Source organism: Rattus norvegicus, chromosome 19, assembly GCF_036323735.1.
Source record: "Rattus norvegicus strain BN/NHsdMcwi chromosome 19, GRCr8, whole genome shotgun sequence".
Taxonomy (NCBI): Eukaryota; Metazoa; Chordata; class Mammalia; order Rodentia; family Muridae; genus Rattus; species Rattus norvegicus.
The window spans coordinates 41,786,057-41,806,223 of NC_086037.1; the positions used below are offsets into that span (position 1 = coordinate 41,786,057).

Consider the following 20,167-nt stretch of genomic DNA (forward strand, 5'->3'; position numbering starts at 1 on the left):
GGCCTTTGGGTTCTGTCAGGTTCACATTCCTTCGGCACAGCCTGGAGTCCCTCAGACATCTTCTTAAGACAAATTTGGTTGTGGTCCTGGTGTGTGTGTGTGTGTGTGTGTTGAGGGGGGGCGTTGGGTGGCTATCTAGGGCAGTTAGCACAGTGGTCACTGAGCAAACATGAGGACCTACAAGGACCTGAATTTGACTGCCCAGAACCTACGTGGAAACAAGCTGTGAAAGCCATTCCTGCTGAAATGATGGGGCGACAGGAAGATCGTGCTGCTTTAGGGTCAACCTGCCTACTGGAATCACAGAGCTCCAGATTTCTGTGGAAGATGTTGTTTCAAAAAATTAGGTGGAGAGCAATTGAGGGGCATAGGTAGCATGACCCTGTGCTGCTTCCACACATGCATGCATCCCTACACATGCACCCTACTCACAGGTGGTGTGTGTGTGTGTGTGTGTGTGTGTGTGTGTGTGTGTGTGTGTGTCCCTCATGGTGCATACACCACCAAGGAAGCTGACTTTGGAAACTCGAGCCATAGCTCAGCAGTGAAGAGCACTTGTGTTGCAGATGGCCGGGGTTTGATTCCCAGACCCTTCATGGTGAACCACAAGTATTCGTAACTGTCATCCCAGGAGACCCAGCTTCCCCCTCTGGTCTCCACACACATCAGGTACACATATGGTGCATAGGACACACACTGGCATATTCACAAAACAAAACTGATTAAAAAACCAATTTGACTACATCATTTATTATCCATAACCCGAGTAGTTCACCACTCCTGTCACAGCACAAATACTGGGTCAAATTCAGTTTGAATCCAACTGACACTGTAACTTTTTCCTTCCTTGTGCAGTATCTGAGTAATTTCCCATGGGAATTCTGCCCCAGCCAGCCCAAGGGAACCTCTGGGCCTACATGTGTCCTTTTAACTCTCACCTTCTCCTCTGTGGCCCTGGTCATTGCCACACCTTGTGGCCTGCAGCGGTGGCCATGAGTGATGGTGACTGAAGGGAAAGCCTCAGTCTTCCAAAAGTCACCATTACCATTCAAGTGACTGAACATCTTGGACACACAGCAAACAGCCAACAGTGGAATCCCCATGTGAACACAACCCCCCCCCCCCATCTTTAATCTAGTCTACCTTCAGAATCTATTCTACCTAGACACTCAACACAGGGCAGAACTATCACAGTGGCTTCCTGTCAAGATTCTCTTGCATTCAGGTTTTCCTGAAACAGAGACTTGATAACATTCCTACCTAAGCCTCTGCTGAATCCACTACGCCTTAGGACCGTTCCCTGACCATTACCTCCCAGGGCAGCCTTCCCCGCTCTGTGAAACCAAGCAACACTCAATTCCATCTAAACGTTCTCAGTTCCACACTCTTTCCGTTGACATCGACGGGCAGATTCTGTTTGTATTTATATCGTATATAGAGATGATATACATCAACCATTAAATAAAAGTTCCAATGCTAACTCTAGCGTCTTGAGCATTTTACCAATACCTAACATCGAAAGGGTATTCAGTATAATATTCTTAGAGGAGAATATGTTGTCTTCACAAATTAGAATATATCTGAGCATATCTTACAGAGTCATATTTTGTTTTTTTATTGTATGATACCAGTTATGGATTGTGTAATCTGCCATGTTTCATACAAAGTTTTCAGTTGAGGACTCTGTCACCACCCAGGGTAGTTTTATGACTGACATCAGAAGTAGCAACCATTTTCCCTGGGAGACAAAAATAAGATTGCTTTCCTCTGCTACTAACCCTCTGAGAAAACAGAGATGTGGAGCTCCAGCCAGGCCAAGGATGTGGACCTGGGTTATTCTGGGAATGAACATAGTAGAACGTTACATGAGGGACATCAGACAACCAGAGGCACCCCAATGATACTGGATTACTGGCTGAGAAGAGTTCAGAAGGATCTTGATGAGGCCAGCCTGGGATACATAGTAACTTCTGGGTCAGCCTGTGCTACAGAGTTAAACTGTTTCCAACCCCCCACCCCCAAAAATACAGCTAAGAGAACGAGAACGATACAGCAATAGGAAGCAGCATCAGGGTTTCCTAGGCAACCACTGTGGCCTGGAATCATCAGGGAAACCTCAAGTGGGCTTATATCTGTTGTTCTAGACCAAAGTCAGAATGGGGAGAGCATTAAAACTAAGTGAGGTACATCAGGCCACAGGTAAGGCCCCATAATCTTGGTTACAAAAACTCGATGCTAAATACCAACATCTAGAAGGTTCACTTAAACTTAAAAATGTTTTAAAGTTTGAATAGACTTATGAATGTAAGAAACTAAAAAGAAAAAAAATGGTAGCTGTAAACGTGATAAGGTCTAATGTACATTTTCTAACAGACCAAATCAATGGCTCCCACAGAGCCATTCCCTGCCTTAGGAAAAGACAGTCTGGAATGCTGAGGTCTTCCTTGGCTTTTGTGTGAGTGTTCAGTCAGGAGCCCAGGTCAATGGGGCACAGGGGTGGAATATTTCTCTCCTCTAATCCCTATGGGGTCTACTTAATCTAAAATAAACCACTCTGATTCACAACAGCTCCTCACAACATCAGAAATTTGATACATCTGACATGTTAGATGTCCAATGTCAATTTAAATATGTAAAAGTTGTATTTAAAAAGTGAAATTAGCTTGGTAAACCAAGGGCTAGACATTGTGTCTACTTTAATCTCAGCACTTACAAGGCAGAGACAGATCTCTGTGAGTTCAAGACCAGCCTTGTCTACATAGTGAGTTCCAGACATTCAGGACTACAGACCTAGTCTCAAAGTGAAACAAAACAAATCCACATAAAACAAACAAAACTTGGTAAACAACAATGAAATATTTAGCTTCATCATCGGAGACAAAAACATTAAGATGTTAAACTTCCAGGCAATTTCAACAGAAGGCTGGAAGGAGGGCTCAGGTTCTGTTCTCGACCCACAGCAGGTGGCTGAGAAAATTATTAAAATGATAAAGTAAGTCTGTATAAAATCGTAATCAAGAAAGCAAGCATATTCTGGTGTAACAGCATATACTTAAGGTCTGTTAAAATATTGAACTAGTAAGATTTTTTAAAATTAATTTAGTCTATTAATCTCTATCCCAAAGGAGAATGGAGAAATAAAATTTGTGGCAAAAAGTCATGTGTCTGGTCATCCCCTGTTAATTTAGGAACAGAGGTAACTTCTAGGAGGGCAAAGCAAAGTCAGTTATGTAGTTATATTCTGTTAGTGTAGCCATGCTGGATGCGGGTCAAGCAACAAAAGGAGCAGAGGATTATGACCAACATGGTGAACATCCAGGAGGCCCCATACAAAATGCTCTGGATGGCACTTGAATTCCCGTTCCCTGCATAGTCATTGCCTGTATAATTTATAAAGTTAATTAGATCTCATAACAAATAAGCCCGCTGGTTCCCTTGATTACTGGGCAATTTGTGAAGCAGTAAGCCATTCATTTACACACAAATGACATTCTTTCACACATAACTGCCTTAGTGGGAATTCCCCCTCACAAACGGTTTCAGGGGAAATAAACCTGACACTTTTAATGTAGTGTGAAGGAAAACTATTTGACATAATTTGCCCTTCCTTCCTTCATTTGTTATCTAACTACTGTCCCTCAGAAGCTTCCTCTACCTCTGTTGCTTTGCATTAACCAGAGATGACAGTCTTGGAGACAAGGCTGGTTACCCATGCTGCTCCATGTCTGCTGGCTGCACTTTTTCATCCAGGCCCCCATATGTGATATAATTAGAAACTCTCCTGATCGCTATATTCACATGCATGAGTATACATAGAAACATTGAGTTCATCTCGCTCGCACCCCCCTACGCACGTACGTATGCATGCATGCACGCACGCACGCACGCAACCTCTAACTGGGCATTACCAATGCATTATCCCATCCCTTTCCTACGTTTCTTCTAGTCTCTGATAGGGAATCTCTTTTTTTTTTCTTTCTTTCTTTTTTTTTTTTTCTTTTTCTTTTTCCGGAGCTGAGGACTGAACCCGGGGCCTTGTGGTTGCTAGGCAAGTGCTCTACCTCTGAGCTAAGTCCCCAACCCCCCTGATAGGGAGTCTTAAACAGAGAACTGTGCATTCCTTCTGAGGGAGGCTGAGCGTGAGAATCAGGCTGTGGTGACTGTCTGTGCTTTCCTCAGTCTATTGTCAGAGTTGTCCAATCAGCTCCTCGCTTCAAACGCCTCAGACCCTGCTTCCAGTATTATGTGCTGGTGGAAGAGGTTAGTCAAACAGAAGAAAGAGAACACAGACCATTCTACCAGTAGTATTCTGTCAGACCAATTCCTGGAATCCTCCTTACTTTGGGTCTAAAAAGGTTTTTTGTTTTTGTTTTGTTTTTGTTTTTGTTTTAAACATGTCTCAAAACACACTTGCTAAGACAGAAAGAATTGATCATTTAGAGCCTCTCCTGACAGACAAAAAAAAAGTCACCTTACAACCTTTGCATGACAGAAATTGTGGTGAGCAAAGTTTGCTGGCCAACGGCTACAACGCGTGTGTGCCACCAAAAAAGCAAACGGCCTTCCGATAATAATTTTTGCATTAAAATACAGGGCTGGGAAGATAGCTCATGTGGTAAGGCGCTAGCCTTGCAGGAACAAGGGCCCAAACTCATCCCCTAAAACCCAGTGAGGCAAAGCTGAGCATGGAGCAGCCCGCGATCCCCGGGGCTGTGGAGACAAGACAGGTGGATCCCTGAAGCTTGAAGGCCAGCAGCTTAGTGCACATCCAGGTCCCAGGCCTGAGACAGATTTTGTCTTTAAAAAACAAAAGCAGGGTTGGGGATTTAGCTCAATGGTAGAGTGCTTGCCTAGCAAGTGCAAGGCCCTGGGTTTGGTCCTGAACTCCAAAAATAAACAAACAAACAAACAAACAAACAAATAAAAAACAAAAGCAAGCAAACCAAAAGAGGTAGACAGCACTTGAGGAATGACCCCGAAATATCCTCTGGTCTGTACAGAAGTGTACACAAGCATGCGCGCGCATGTGCGAGTGCGTGTGCACACAACATACAAATTCAAGAAAAGCACTACCCCAAAATCTATGAAAGAGGAAGAGGAAATGCACACAGCAGTGTATGGAAGCGAACTGTGTTCCTTAACCATGGGAAGGACAGCCCATGTTCTTGTACAAAGATGTCAGCCACCAGGTAAGCCACCTTCCTCCCCTGTAAGGCGGCGGAAGCTGAAAGCTAGAGACTCTACACTACTGGAGTTGCTGTGGGGAAGATGGTGCTGGCACACACACCAATGGGTCCATAAAATGATTCTGCACCCCGAGGGGAACTGAATACTTAGGAAGACAGCACACACATTTACCCTTCCATCTAGCAGTTCACCCTAAAGATAGAATCTCTGTCGTGTGCAAACGCAGATTCAAGCAGTAATAAATGGAATTTATAGTTGCAAAATGTTGGAAGGCATCTAAATATCCAAGCACAGGTAGCGGCTGAACCAACCGGTTTCAGCACACACGCCAAAGACAGAGAGCAGGAAGAACAAGGAGACAAGGAAGCCTCTGATCCTGAGGTAGTCTGTGATTTGAAAAAGGACGTGGAATTTTCAAAAATGATAATGTTAAAATAGAGTCTATAGTTAAGCTAATAGTAGTCTGTTGATGCCAATTTTCTTAATCAAACCACCATTGGCAAACTAGGACATTGAAAAACTATTCAGACTTTTAAAAGTCAGTAATGGATACTGTACCGACAGGGAACTTTTGACCAAAACGAGGGGGAGGGGGTATTTGTGGTTTAAAATATTTCTTGTAAAAATTTCATTATTTGTAAATATAAATAAATGTATGGATTCTACAGCAGAAAGAGTGGACGATGCTTTGAGTGGATGTGTAACACCAGTGAGAGGCATGTGAGCAGCGTGTGCTACAGGACACAACAGGCTGAGGAGGACACAACAGGCTGAGGAGGACACAACAGGCTGGGGAGGACACAACAGGCTGAGGAGGACACAACAGGCTGAGGAGGACACAACAGGCTGAGGAGGACACAACAGGCTGAGGAGGACACAACAGGCTGAGGAGGACACAACAGGCTGAGGAGGACACAACAGGCTGAGGAGGACACAACAGGCTGAGGAGGACACAACAGGCTGAGGAGGACACAACAGGCTGGGGAGGACACAACAGGCTGAGGAGGACACAACAGGCTGGGGAGGACACAACAGGCTGAGGAGGACACAACGTCGCTAGTCTAGGAAGGCAAAGTTGAATCTGATCACAGAGAGACATCTGACAGAACCTCAAATGACATGATATCCGTCTATGAAAACCAGAAGTGCACACACTTTAACATTAATGTCATGAGACATAAGGCAAGGCTGTGGAAATGTTCCAGACTGAAGGAGATTAAAGAAATACAAGCTAAATTCAATTCCCTCCTAGACAGAAAAAAACCCCACCAAAGCTATGAAGGGTCCACTCAAGCCCGTTTAGATTAGACTATATGGGACTAGGGGAATGGCTCAGTGGTTAAGAGCATCTGCTCTTGCAGAAGACCCAGTTTGGTTCTTAGCACTTTTTTTTTTTCCGGAGCTGAGGACCGAACCCAGGGCCTTGTGCTTGGTAGGCAAGCGCTCTCTACCACTGAGCTAAATCCCCAACCCCGGTTCTTAGCACTCACATGGGAGCTCATAAGCATCTGGAACTCCAGCTCCAGGGACTCTAGTGCTCTCTTTTGACCTTAGAGGGCATCAGGCACACACATGGTGCACGTACGCACATGCAAACAAGACACTCATATGCATAAGACAAATAATTCTATTTTAAAATTATAATACATGCTAAACATTAAAGCAATGTAATAATGATACAGTTATAGTCGTTGCTAAATAATGTTCAGTTAGTTTTTTTTTCTCATCAAGTATCACTATTGGAAAACACACACCAAAGGATTTCAGAGGAAGCTCCTCTCAAATGTTAGCCTTAAGAATCCTAAGCATGGGGCTGGAGAGATGGCTCAGTGGTTAAGAGTACTGACTGCTCTTCCAGAGGTCCTGAGTTCAAATCCCAGCAACCACATGGAGGCTCACAACCATTGGTAATGGGACCCGATGCCTTTTTCTGGTGTGTCTGAAGACAGCTGCAGTGTACTCACATACGTAATATATATATATACATATATATATATATATATATATATTTAAAATAGATAAATTTTAAAAAATCCTAAGCAAGTGGGCTGAAATGTTAGCTAAGTCTGAGCAAAGGGGACACAGGTGGGTTATATATAGTTCTTATTTTTGCAATATTTCTGTAAATTTTAGATATTTTCTAATTAAAAGGCTTTGGTCTGTTTAAGAATTTTTTTAATCCTTCAGGAATTTTTACACATGCATACTACGTATTTCAATAATATTCATCCAGAACAAAGAAGACACTACCTGTATTTTTCCTCTTACAAATGTGGTGACATCATTCTCGTTCTCAAAGATGGAGAGCGTCTGCAGTAGATTCTGCTCGAGCCATTCCCAGTGCTCGGTAACCTCCTTCCTGGAACCACCTGCATGGACGCACAGAGCACAGCAACAGATGTCAAGTTTCTTGTGAAACACATTAAGAACCAAACTTCCTTCACCAGCTTTCAACACCAGCCCGGGAGACTGTTCATCATTCCTGGAGTTCTGACTTTAATCCTCCGGAGAAGAGATGCACAAGACAACAGATACAAGGACACCCAAGAGCAAGGACTGTGTTCTAGATTATTTGAATGAGGTCAGTCCAGAAACTGAGACTGATTCAGAGTTGACATGGGCCAGTATATGACATAGGTTCATATACTGCTTGGACCTTTAGGAGCTTGGAATTTAGCTCTTTTCTTCTCTCTTCTAGAGTGCAATTTACAGGGTGACATAGATTTTGTCCCAATGTGAGCTTTCCACCCATGATCCGCAGTGTGCCCGTGGAGATATAGAACCATCTCATATAATGAGTCTTGCTCAATTATGAATGAGATGTGAAAATGGACCGGTGGCCGGAGGACAGCAGCCACCCCTCCCTATCAGCTGCTTCGAAACACAGAGATGAGGTCATACTTGTGGCTTCCAACCTAGTCACCACATTTCTATCAGTTGCTAAGAAACACATGTCACCTCACTTGGAAATCTTTTACTAAGCCATCCTAGCCTTGTAACATATGCAACTATCCTGCAGGGCTTAACAAGATGAGTGTCAGGATGAGGTTAGGCAATGCGAGAATAAATTCATTTTATCGTGATCTTATGGGGAGGGGGAGCTTTATAGATAAACTAACTGCCCACAGTTACACATCTCGATAACGTGTGCTTCCTCTCTCCATATTGAGGAGAGAGCCTGCGGTTTCACTGATCCTTTGGGTGTTGCCTACGATCCCAAGTTATCTTTTAATTGAGATCTCAAGAGCGTCCGTTTTCTCCGTTCTTTGTCACAAGGAATTCAAGATATCGCGAGTGATTTCTAACAAAGAAAGGTGAGGGATGCGGGTGTTATCTGCCATTGCACTCAGATCTCTGGTCTCCAGACTAAAGTATCCTTGACTGCTGATAGGCGTGCTCAAGGGACTTCAGGGCTACTGTTTGAGGAAAAGCAAAAAAGAAAAGGGAATCCAAGTTCATGTTCTTTTAATTTAGGACTAGATTACCAAAATGGCTGGAAACAGATGCTTACATGGGGCTGAGGCAGGTGTCCAGTGGCAAGGATTTCGGTAAACGGTGAAATGGTAAAAGTGATGCTCTCATAAACGGGAATGAGAAGGGGTGTCAGCAGAGCAGTTGTGTGAGACCCTAAAAACAGACCTTCTGCATCATAGGTATTTCCCGTGGCTCTGGACCAAGGGCCAGCCCATGTAACCATGCAACGCTGTGGCAATGTCTGGAACTTAACCTGGGGCCCTCCACTTGGCTACCATCACTTGGCTATGTTTAAACAGTTCTTTGAGTCCACCTCAAATTCGCTACATGTGAAATGGACAGCTATGTACAACAACGGCACCTCTTTCCCACCTCAGACCAGCCCTGTGGGAAAGGGCGTGTTTCAGACACAGATTAGAGAGCAGGAAACTCGTTCAAACACAAAGTGCATTGACAGAGGATTTCTAGCCCTTTGCAGTAATAGATTAAAATAATGTAAATTTTTCTTTAAAAAATGTTTAAAACAAACCCCCGGGCTTCTGTGGTCATTTCTTAAAATTGCATGAATTTCTCACTGAAAACCTGAACCCTTCTTTGTTGAGGTCACTCATCCCATGAGCTGGAGATGCTCTAGTATCAAGGACACCTTGCAGGGCGAGAGCCAACCAAGTGCCCGCCATCCCACAGGTCCATCTGTGCTTCTTGGCATGGCCAGATTCAGTGAGCCTTAGAAAAGAGGCACACTGAGAGGTGCGCAGGATTACGGGGCCTCTTCACATCCACACTGTACGGCTCCTTAGCCTCTGCCTTTTCACATCCACACTGTACGGCTCCTTAGCCTCTGCCTTTTGCCTCCTATGTATCTTATGCCCATCATGAATGTGCCAGAAGCTGGCCGTGGCTTGGCAACTGAGGTCTGCTTTTTGAATGGCATTATTACCAAAATCTGCCCCTTACAAAACAAAACAGAGTGACCTTTATAATATTCTCTCTCTCTCTCTCTCTCTCTCTCTCTCTCTCTCTCTCTCCCTCCCTCCCTCCCTCCCTCCCTCTGAGTGTGAGTGTGAGTGTGTGTGTGTGTGTATGTGTGTGTGCAGGTGAGAAGTTAACTACACACCTCTGGCCATCACACCTCTGATATCATCTACATTAGTTTTGAGATAGGGTCCCTCCTTGGCCTGGAAGAAACTTAAGTTTCTCCTCCTACTGGTGTGGCAAAACTTGAAACTTGAGAAAGAAAGCTTATTCTGGCCCACAGTTCAAGGGCACGGTGACACATGGCAGGGAAATCAAGGCTGCAGGAACTGAAGCCAGTTGACCTGAGTCCCATCAATAATATGAAACGGATCGGGATAGATGCAGGGGTATGACTCTGGTCCCTTTCTCTATTTACACAGTCCAGAATCTCAGCTAGGGGATTGGGCCACCCGTAATGGGTGGGGCTTCTCACCCCATTAAAATCATCAAGAGAGTCCCATACAAATATACCTAGCTAGAGGTCTGTCTCCCAGGCAATTCTAGACCTTCTCAAGCCATCAAGTTGACTAAGCAAGGAAGCTCAGCTAGGGCTCTTCTCTTCTCCTCACTGGATGCTACCGCACTTGGTTTTAATCCCATGGACACTGGGGTTAAATTCACATCATCAGGCTTGTGCAGTAAGCACTTTATTGACTGGACTATCTCCTCAGCACAGCAGTTACACTCCCGTTACACCTGCGTGATTCAACCCATTGGCTCTGCTCAACCCCAGTACTCCTTGGTTGTCATGGGTTGAAACAACTTACCAGGTTTACGGTTTAGGACGGAACAGATACATCTTAGCTTTGCACTGGTTTGGACTGCTCTTTCTTTCTTTCTTTCTTCCTCTCTTTCCTCTCTTTCTTTCTTTCTCTCTCTCTCTCTTTTTTTTTTTTATAGAGAGAGTGTTTCTCTGTTTTCACTCTGGCTGGCCTTGAACTCACAGAGATCTGCCTGCCTCTGTCTTCCCAGTGCTGGGATTAAAGGCTGTGCCACTACCACCTGGCTTCCCTACTGTCTTTATAGAACTCTCTATACCCGACTCTACCACACCCTTACCTACAGCGGGAATGGTGTGTGCGTGCACACACTAACTGGACAAGCATCTACCTATCCCGCATGATGCCTTGCCATCCCTGCTGAGAGCCAGATTCAAGCATGGTTGTACATGTCTGTAATCCAAACACTTGAGAGGCTCAGGCAGAAGGGGTGGTGTGAGCTCGAGGCCAGCCTGGACTACACAGTAAGGCTGTCTTGAAAAGTGTGCAGATGTGCGTGCCTGGTGGCTCAGCAGGTGACGTCACTTGCTGACAAGCCTGATGGCCTAAATTCCATCTCTAGGACCCACAAGTTGTCTACTGATTGTGACACACACCCACGACACGCTCATGCCCAGTCATCACAGTTAGCACTGTTTGGAGGGGCCTGAGAAGGAGCCCTTCCACCGTGAGTGACAGGACCTGGTCTATCATGGAGTACTTTGTGCAAGATATGTCTGTGAAGTCAAAGGAAGATCCCTTTTACTAAAACAGAACAAGGAAAAAAAACAAGCTGAGCTGTCTGAAAAAAGCTAGGAAAACAAAGAAAGCCAGGGGCAGGGTGAAGGTCACCCAAATAGCTCTGCTAAGAAAAAGCAAGGCCCACATGTGATGTCCTTCAAGTTGATTAGACATTAGCTTCTGAAAGATGCTTTATCACTTAGAGAGTTTATGGACGGCCATCGGGAGGTCTCACACACGCATCACACACATGCTAAGTATGACAATGACAAAAACCACAGTCATTGTGATGATGTCTTACTCAGCCGAAAATGTATCTTCAAGTCTGGGTGTTTACTGAAAATTAGAAGAAATCTGAAAACAGACCCACAGAGTCACTTTATCCTGCCTGATCTCTAAGGGTTAAAAACAAAGGCTTGGGGTTGGGGATTTAGCTCAGTGGTAGAGCGCTTGCCTAGGAAGCGCAAGGCCCTGGGTTCGGTCCCCAGCTCCGGAAAAAAGAACCAAAAAAAAAAAAAAACCCCAAAAACAAAGGCTTGTCCAGTGTCTACCTCCTGTGCAGGGCTGACATGGCGCATGGTGGACTTTGGTCCTGACACAGACTACAGCACTGCCCTGAAATTTCTGTTGGAAGAGACTGAGAGAAAATAAGTAATTCTGCATATTAAAACAAACAAACAGTGCCAGCAGAAAACAAGCCCACTAAACCTTCCAGGGACAAAAATAGCAGTGTGGGTTTTCAGATGTGAAACAAGCTGAGTAGATCCCTGACATGTTTCAGTCTTCAAATGTGCAACGTTCAGACTTCAGTAAAAGGAAACCAACAAGAACGTCCCTCGTGGTTTTCTCCAAACTCTAAGCATACACAAAACTTTTTTAGTTAACACAGTAAATCAAACACCCAGTGCCCTGCACATTGTGGTATTGATGGTCTGCCTGCCATCACTGGATCCTCCTCTCTCCAGTCTCTATTGAGAGATGTGGTCATGGCTTCAAACCCAAGTCAGTAAACACTCAAGGGGGACCTCAAGTGACACACTTGGAACAGGACAAACTTATATATGACCTTGTATGGAAAAGGAACAGACTTGTACTTGGAGGACAAGGCAAAAGACAAGTGTGTGTGTGTGTGTGTGTGTGTGTGTGTGTATGTATGTGTGTGTATGTGCATGTGTATGTATATGTGCGTGTGTGTATACATATATGTGTGTGTATGTGTGCATGTATATGTGCGTGTATGTATATATATGTGTATGTATGTGTGTATGCATGTATATGTGCATGTGTATGCATGTGTATGTATATGTGCGTGTATGTATATATATATATATGTGTGTGTATGTATGTATGTGTATGTATATGTCTGTGTGTGTGTGTATGTGTGTCCGTATTGATGTGACTTAAAAATGTTTGGAAGTCTACCTTCTCAAAACCCACAATTTAAACAAATGATTAAGACAGCAACTGCTATTTGCTCTCCCCAACACCAGGCTAGAGCAGAGTTGGTCCCAGAAGCAAGCCCATAATAATTCTTTACAGGTAAGAAGGCGGGGTCTCTCACATTACTATGCATCGGGCCCCAACCTTCTGGCTCTTAACCCCATGGTCATATTTGCTGCACACTGCCATCCTTCCTTCCCCTGCTTCACAAATATAGGTCAGATTCTCTCAGGTCATAAGGTCAAAGGTCAGACTCTCCAGGGCCATCAGGATTCCTCAGGCTATTGAAAGCCATTATTAAATGAGATCTCCTATTAAGGACAAGAACGTCGATGTTTACAAAGAGGCTCTGCTGGCTTTAGACCTCTGCCATGCCATGCCTCACAGATGGGATACTGGGTATTATAAAAGTCTCTTGAAGCTTCAGGTCCATCCTCTGCACTGCATAGGTAATGACACTCGCTGTATTAGTTTGTGCTAGAGCCTCAATATGACAGCATGTGGCACGTCTTTAGCACGGGCCCAGAGCATAGAAAGCACTGAAGAGTTCCTTTGCTAGGACCATCACAAACAGCAGCAAAGTACCTAACCTTACCTTGAAACAGGATTCAGAAAATGTTTCTAACTTCTGGCCCGGAGGACACAAAGAAAACAGCTGCTGGACCTCTGCCCAGTCACATGCACTCTGCAGGTCTCTGCTGCCCTCGGCACCCCCACATCTGTGCCCAGATCACCACAGGAAAGCAGTTCTCTGGAGCTCCTGGAGCACAGACCGTGAGCTGCTTTCATAACTGCTTCTAATCTCTCATAGATCCTAACAACATGCTTGCCACACTGTAATCACTTGGAGAGCTGCGGGAGCCTGTCTGGCTTTGGCAGTTCAGATAAGTAGCTAGTGTCCTTTACTAAGGGCCAAACCACCTACGATTAGGTGGGGGTGAAAGTTCCTATCTTTCTGGAAGACAATGAGGCTGTAGACATTAGACATTCTTTCTGAAACACCCCCCCTCTCTGAGTGTGAGTGATAGGGGTTGGGGGGGGGGGTACTTGTCACCTGTGCCGAGCATATATAAGGAACTTACAGTTTTTTTTTTCCTTCCACCGTATGGGTCCCTGCACGTAGGTCACCTGGCTCAGCAGAAAATGCCTTTACCCACTGAGCCATCTCGGCGAGCCAGCGTGGGTGGTCTTTGACTCCTAGCACCTATTTCAATAAATTTATCCTGAGGTGCTGTAAAGGACTGTCCAGAGATTCGGCTAAGACAACTGTTTACTGACAGTACATTGTTCAGAATGCAGTTGCAAAGAGAACAACCTCAGATTTCTTTTAAGAAGAGTAGAACGGCAGGTTAAATTATGTCGTACACCCAACAAATCAGTACCTATTAACAGGAGTGCTGCGAAACGTTTCATTTATATAGAAATTGTTTTCAGTGTTGTACTTTTATTTTCATTTGCTTTAAAATACCTATGTTTATACATTATATATTTTATATGACACATAATATACATGCATATAGATGTATATAGTAGATATACATTGTATATATGTTTACCTGTAAAAGTATGTAAAGTGTGTATCTAGTCTTATGTCTGAGGAAATTTGATGACTTTCTGATATGCTAGCACAGTTTTATCTTTTTAATGCTATTTTCTTATCTATAATTTTATTATTTTTGCAATGAATATATATGAATTAAAGAAAAAAAAGCAAAACCAAATATATTTCCTTTAAGTCATTGTATTCCCAAAGATATAAGAGTAGTCCTTGAAGTGAGTATGTGTTTTGTTTTGTTTTGTTCTGTTTTGAGATATGAGGACTGGAGTTCAGTCTCCTAGAACCCACTTGACAGAAGCTGGGCACAGTGGTACAAGTCTGGAATCGATGTCCTGGGTGATGGAAACAGGTACATTTGTGAGGCTCACTGGCCAGCATAGCTTACTGGTGAGCCTCCCTCGGGCTAATGAGAAACAAGGCCACAGAAAGCAATGACAATTCATGTTGCATTCTAGCTAGCTCTCAAATTCATGCTTGCACATATATGCACGCTGTCACATACATGCACCTGCACACACGTGAAAAGTCACATACATGCACACACATAAGAACAGCCTTTGAACTACACAGACTGAAAGAATTGTTCTGAAAATGCCTTCCAACTTCCACACGGTCTATCTCATGTGAAAGGAAAATGAATAATCTGACTTTTTTTTGGTCTACTGTAGGAAATAATGAGAACCATTAGCGAGTTTGATTATTCTCTGCGTCTTACAGCTACTGACTAAAAGAATGTGTAATCATGAAGCCAACATGGTGCCCCTGACATGGTGCCCGACAGAGCACAGGGACGTGACAATGAGCACTGAGCTCTACATAAGAAGCTATAACTGGGACTGTGCACACTGCACCTCCCTGCCCCTCCCTGCCCTCCTAAAAGGTGATGGTTGACAAAGTGATGGTTAGTGGGTCTGTCTGTTCTGAAACCAAAGCTCTGAAAAGACTCTGATGAGATTCTGGGTTGGCAAAACAAAGTGAGACCGGATCAATGGGCAGCCAACCTATGGCCCTTTTCAGGACTGTGCAGCGGGAGGGGTGTCCATCAGCGGGAGGGGTGTCCATCAAACAGTGCAGTTGGTGACACTCCGGGTCAGGTGATTTACCATGTTAGCAAGAAGCTACACTGATCCACAGGTCCAGAAAATTCCTCTTGTCTGGTTCTCTGAGTCAAATCTAAGGCAAATCATATATCCAGGATTTACAGTTCAGAATCTTGCTGATCTACAGAGCATCCATGTCAAGACATAAATGACAAACAGGGGCAGGCGATTAACGCCCTCCTAATTCAGTTCACTCTGATAGATAACTTACAATGCCACATAGGATAAGGCTTTGTGATCTTTACAAGGAAATGAGTATGTCTTATAGTTTTATTGCTGTGAAGAGACACCATGTCCATGAAAACTCTTATAAAGAAAGACATTTCGGGGCTGGGGATTTAGCTCAGTGGTAGAGCGCTTACCTAGGAAGTGCAAGGCCCTGGGTTCAGTCCCCAGCTCCGGAAAAAAAGAACCAAAAAAAAAAAAAAAAAAAAAGACATTTCATTGGGGCTGGCTTATATTTTCGAGGTGTAGTCTATTATGATGGTGAGACGTACAGCAATGTGCAGTCAGACATGGTGCTGGGGAATTCTACATCATCATCCAAAGGCAGCAGGAGACTATGAGCCACACTGGACATAGCTTGAGCATAGGAGACCTCAAAGCCCTCCCCCACAGTGACACACTCCCTCCAACAAGGCCACAACTTCTAATGGTGCCACTCCCTATGGGCCAAGCATTCACACACTATGGGGGGACATTCCTATTGAAACCACCATAGGGCCCGATTTTCTCATGAAGTTTCTCGTGCAATAATTCATGAAATACACATAAATTTAAAAGCCTCTGACATATTTTCCTACCAATTACCAACTTCGCACTTTCACATTAAGAATGAAGGCAGATGTTTGTGGGGTAGGAGCCTCTACTTTTAAAATTAGTAATTCAGATTCCATAACACAAGTTGGAAGGAATTGGACAATCATTAAGAAAGAATAATTAGGTGGGTGGATGGGACTTTGTAATGCTTGTCACTTCCTTGGAGTGTTCTGCAGGGAAATTCTGGGCTATCTCTACAGGTAATCAATATACATAAAAGATGAAGCCATCCTGGGTGTATTACAGTGAGATCATGCCGTCGTGACAGGCATTACTTATTAGAAAAGCAGAGGTGCATCTTTGGGGGGTATAAATTATGCCACCGGCAATTACAGCCTACTATTCCTTACTCTCAGCTCAGCAGATAACTAGGGAGCAACTCAGCTTTGTAGATCTGGGTTCTGCCCCATGTGAGTGTTCATGGAAGAGCTGCTCTGTGGAAAGGCCATGCCCCAAAGCCCACTGAAGAGCACTGGTGTCATGCAATGAACAGTAAAGGGACAACTGTAGACCAGAAGAAAGTCGGAGGCACAAGGAAGGTATCCTGGGAAACTTCCAAGACAAACCTAAGAGGCTATGACAGATAAAATGGTTTGCTGGTGTGATTCTAGAACAGAAAAAAAAAAAAAATTGGGGATGCTCTAAGGAATTTTGAGCAAGCTGTGGCCTTCTATATTATACTCACCAGTTTCATACTGTCACTGACTAGAGTGGGTTATTAATAATAGTGGGAATGATGGTTGGGAGGTACATGGAGTAGGTCTTTGAGCTACCTGTTCGATTTCCCTATAATGCAAAACTATTCTAAAAATAGAGGCTCTCAAGGTAAAAAATTAAAAGGTGGCAAAATAAAAAAAAAAAAACAAAATGAAACCACAAAACTTTTGCCTTTTTTTTTTACTTGCCTAAGTAAACAGTGAATGTTAGTGTTTTAGCCCTGCTGTGAGATTCAGCGCTGGTTTGGTGCTGTAAGCACAGGACACCACAGAGACTATCCAAAGAGAGAATAATCTCACTCATACGACCTACTGTGCTGATACATCAGGGGTCACTGAGTAAGCATGTCTACGTGTCGCCCAAGTTCCTCTTCTATCCCAGTTTCCCTTGCAGTAGTGAGGTCCATCTGAGTAGTTCTAGTCAGGGTGAGCCTACATGTTGTGTGGCTGAGGAAGGAAGTGAAACTCAGCTGGGCCCCACCTTTCACTCCTCCCTTCAAATCATATGGTCCTTCTCCTTTAGGTGGAGACTGTGTGACCCCAATGAGACTTCAGAGTGAGAAATTTTACCATGTTAAGCCATCAACACTTTGGTGCTAAAGTGACCAGGGTTCGTTGCCCCACCCTGACAAAAGACGGTGTTTAGCAAGCACATTCCTTCCAAAGCTGCTGCTGCTTGGAGGTTTTTTGCAAACATGTGCATCACAGAGTACTGGGACTTACCACAGGCGATGGTCCAATAGACTAGAGAGTCCGGAGTCTGATAGAGGATTCGGTACGGTGCGACACGGGCACTGGAGTCCAATACTACGTCAAGGGTACCCACGAGGAGGCCTGAAGGTGGAGAAGTGGGAAACAGGTCAGGATTTCCATGGCATAATCCCAAATCAGACAGCGTGAGCAAGGCCCTCCAGCTGGATCTCCTGACGGCCACACCTCTCCCCTCGACACCTTTGTTTGCCTTTCTCAGGGCGCCTTGACAAAGCTTTCCTCTTACAGTATGTTGGCTCTACATCACTTGTTTCAGAGATCTCCCAGAGGACCTGGAAAATGGAAGACTTCCCAAGAACATAGAGCTGATGTCCTAGCACAGTCCCTGGCATGGCGCGCTTTCCACGGGGGCCGTTAATGATAGGAAAGGCCATGAGTACGCACATGGTGGAGTCTCTGCTCTAACCATCTTTATGTCTGCTGCATGTACATCCCTTTGGGGGGTGGGTAACTGGACAGAGCCCTAGGAACCGGACACGAGGAGTATCTGACTTGGTTTACCCCGGTGCTCCACCTGTATTTTAATCTGCCAAACTTTTCTTTGTCCTGAAAAGTTTAGTACAATCAGCCTAAAGTGCTAGCTTCCTACTGTGTGCAAGACAAATCCTGAGGGGAGAGAGTCTGCAGGGCACCTGCGATGCAGCAGAGAAAGTGACCTGAAGCTGCTTCCATGAGCAGGTGTGAGGCAGGGTCGCACAGGTAGAAGTTCTGTTTTTTTGTTTGTTTGTTTGTTTGTTTTGTCTTCAACGAGAAGTCAGTTTTACATAAATCAGGGCTGCCCAGCAAAAACATTGCTAGCCATTCATGATCTGAATTTGGTGTATGACTTATGGTATACATTAAAGCCATGAGACATCTGTTTTGTAATACATGAGGCAGTGGAATTGCTCATTAGTAGCCCTTTTAAGATAAGCTATACGGTCTGCCCTTTCTCCCTTCTTAATTCCAGCGAAGATCATTTTTGTTCCAGCGATCTGTGACATCCTCACGATAGCCAGAGGTCACAGGGGCTGGCTCAGAACTCTGAAATAACACATCAGTAAGACTGAGGGACTGTAAAGGCTGGTGGAGCCCTTGTGCCTTTCTTCCTTTTTGCACCCTGTGAGGCAAGCAATTTCCTCTGTGATGTGCTCTTACAATGATCCGTCTATCCATCTGCCAAAAAAATAAATAAATAAAACGGGGTTGGTCTGATTGACAGAGTAGGTAAATAAACCTTTCGTTTATAAGGTAAATTACAGTGACTCAAGTTGACTCAAGCAATTCCCATTTAAATGTCTCTAATTAGCCCAAAGACGCATAGGACCCGGCATACAGTAGGGCTTGGATTTAGAAGGGGCAATTAAGGAGTCAGAACAGTTAAGTAACCTTAGGATATGATACTTTCTATTTAATTTTTATTTTTCTGTTGTGTGTGGAAAGAGGTATTGAGATGAGGGCCCCAGCTGGCCTCAAACTCAAACTGAGACTGACTTTGCTCAGAAGGCAACCCTCTTGCCTCTGCCTCTCATGTTATGCAGTTTTGGGGTGGAGAGGGGCGGGGGGGAGGTTGATGTCAAATCACTAGCTAGTTTCTGAGGACTGGGGGAGCAGGTCCTAAAGCAAGGTTGGCTGTCTACTTTTATGCAAGTGTCTAGGTTTACTAGGAATGGCATTGGGCCACATAAGGTTAATGCTAGGAGGAGGAGACTGAGACCCAGCTGTGGCTTGCTTCATCAGCAAGCCTCCAGAAAGTGCCCTCCTGAGAACAGGCAAGCTTGGGGCAGTCCACAGTAAACCTCCACAAAGCTCTCTTGAGGCAGAGCTTGTGTGTTCTACAGAAAACACCACCCATTGGCTCTCCCAATGCCACCTTCCAACCGTGTCTTAGGCTTTGTTTCAGACCACGCCAAGCAGCATCTTGGCACACACGATACCCCACAGAGCACCTCAGCTTGGTTTTGGTAGTCTGAGTGATAGAAAGCTCCATGCCAGGTCTGAATGGGTTCCAGCAGTGGAGCTAGGCAAGCCATTCAGCTGCATATTGGTCTGATTTCCTCGGCTGTAAAGTGACCACTGCACTTTACAGGAAGACCACGTGTCTTCCTGAACTAGAATCATTATTCAAGAAGCCCATGTGAAGTCGATCACCGGGAAGGCAAATGCCCGTCCTCGGTCACCGTCCAAGGGCAAAGCATCCATTTAGAGTGCCCTGCAGACCTCACTGATCATCAGCCCACCTAAACATATCAGGGGGAGAAAAGCATTTCTTTCTAAAGTGGAAATTACCTCTCTCCAAATTAGATATGTAAAAACTCTTTAAAAATAAAAATAAAATCTGTAGATCCTGCGGGGTTTGGGCTAGGTTTCCACACAACGCCACCCGAGAATGCATTTTTTTTTCCAGAGCTGGGGACCGAACCCAGGGCCTTGTGCTTGCTAGGCAAGTGCTCTACCACTGAGCTAAAACCCCAACCCCACGAACGCATTTTTTGTTTGCTTTACTATGATGAAAATTTTCTGAAGATCTTTGGTTGTTTTTATCACCCACAGGTGGGAAAGTGTAGCAAAGTACATTAACAGGAGAGGCAGAAAGCAGGGCTGAGA

General features: G+C 44.5%; 1 protein-coding gene and 1 long non-coding RNA gene across 4 annotated transcripts in view; one reads left to right on the forward strand and one right to left on the reverse strand.

The window, feature by feature from the left end:
• Tbc1d9 (TBC1 domain family member 9) overlaps nt 1–20,167 on the reverse strand; it is a 109,193-nt gene that overhangs the window by 39,325 nt on the left and 49,701 nt on the right. For 2 of the 3 annotated variants that reach the window (XM_039097678.2, NM_001415072.1), the window contains exons 2-3: nt 17,534–17,644; nt 7,438–7,556 (exon numbers count right to left, since the gene is read on the reverse strand). In XM_039097678.2, coding sequence (XP_038953606.1) covers nt 7,438–7,556; nt 17,534–17,644 — 230 coding nt within the window. Of the gene's footprint in view, nt 1–938; nt 2,003–7,437; nt 7,557–17,533; nt 17,645–20,167 lie in introns of those variants that run through there. The other variant, XM_039097679.2, reaches the window with a different exon arrangement.
• On the forward strand, nt 2,075–9,189 carry LOC134483334 (uncharacterized). The gene is made up of 2 exons (XR_010060189.1): nt 2,075–2,199; nt 7,375–9,189. It is a non-coding gene; the product is annotated as an uncharacterized LOC134483334 (long non-coding RNA).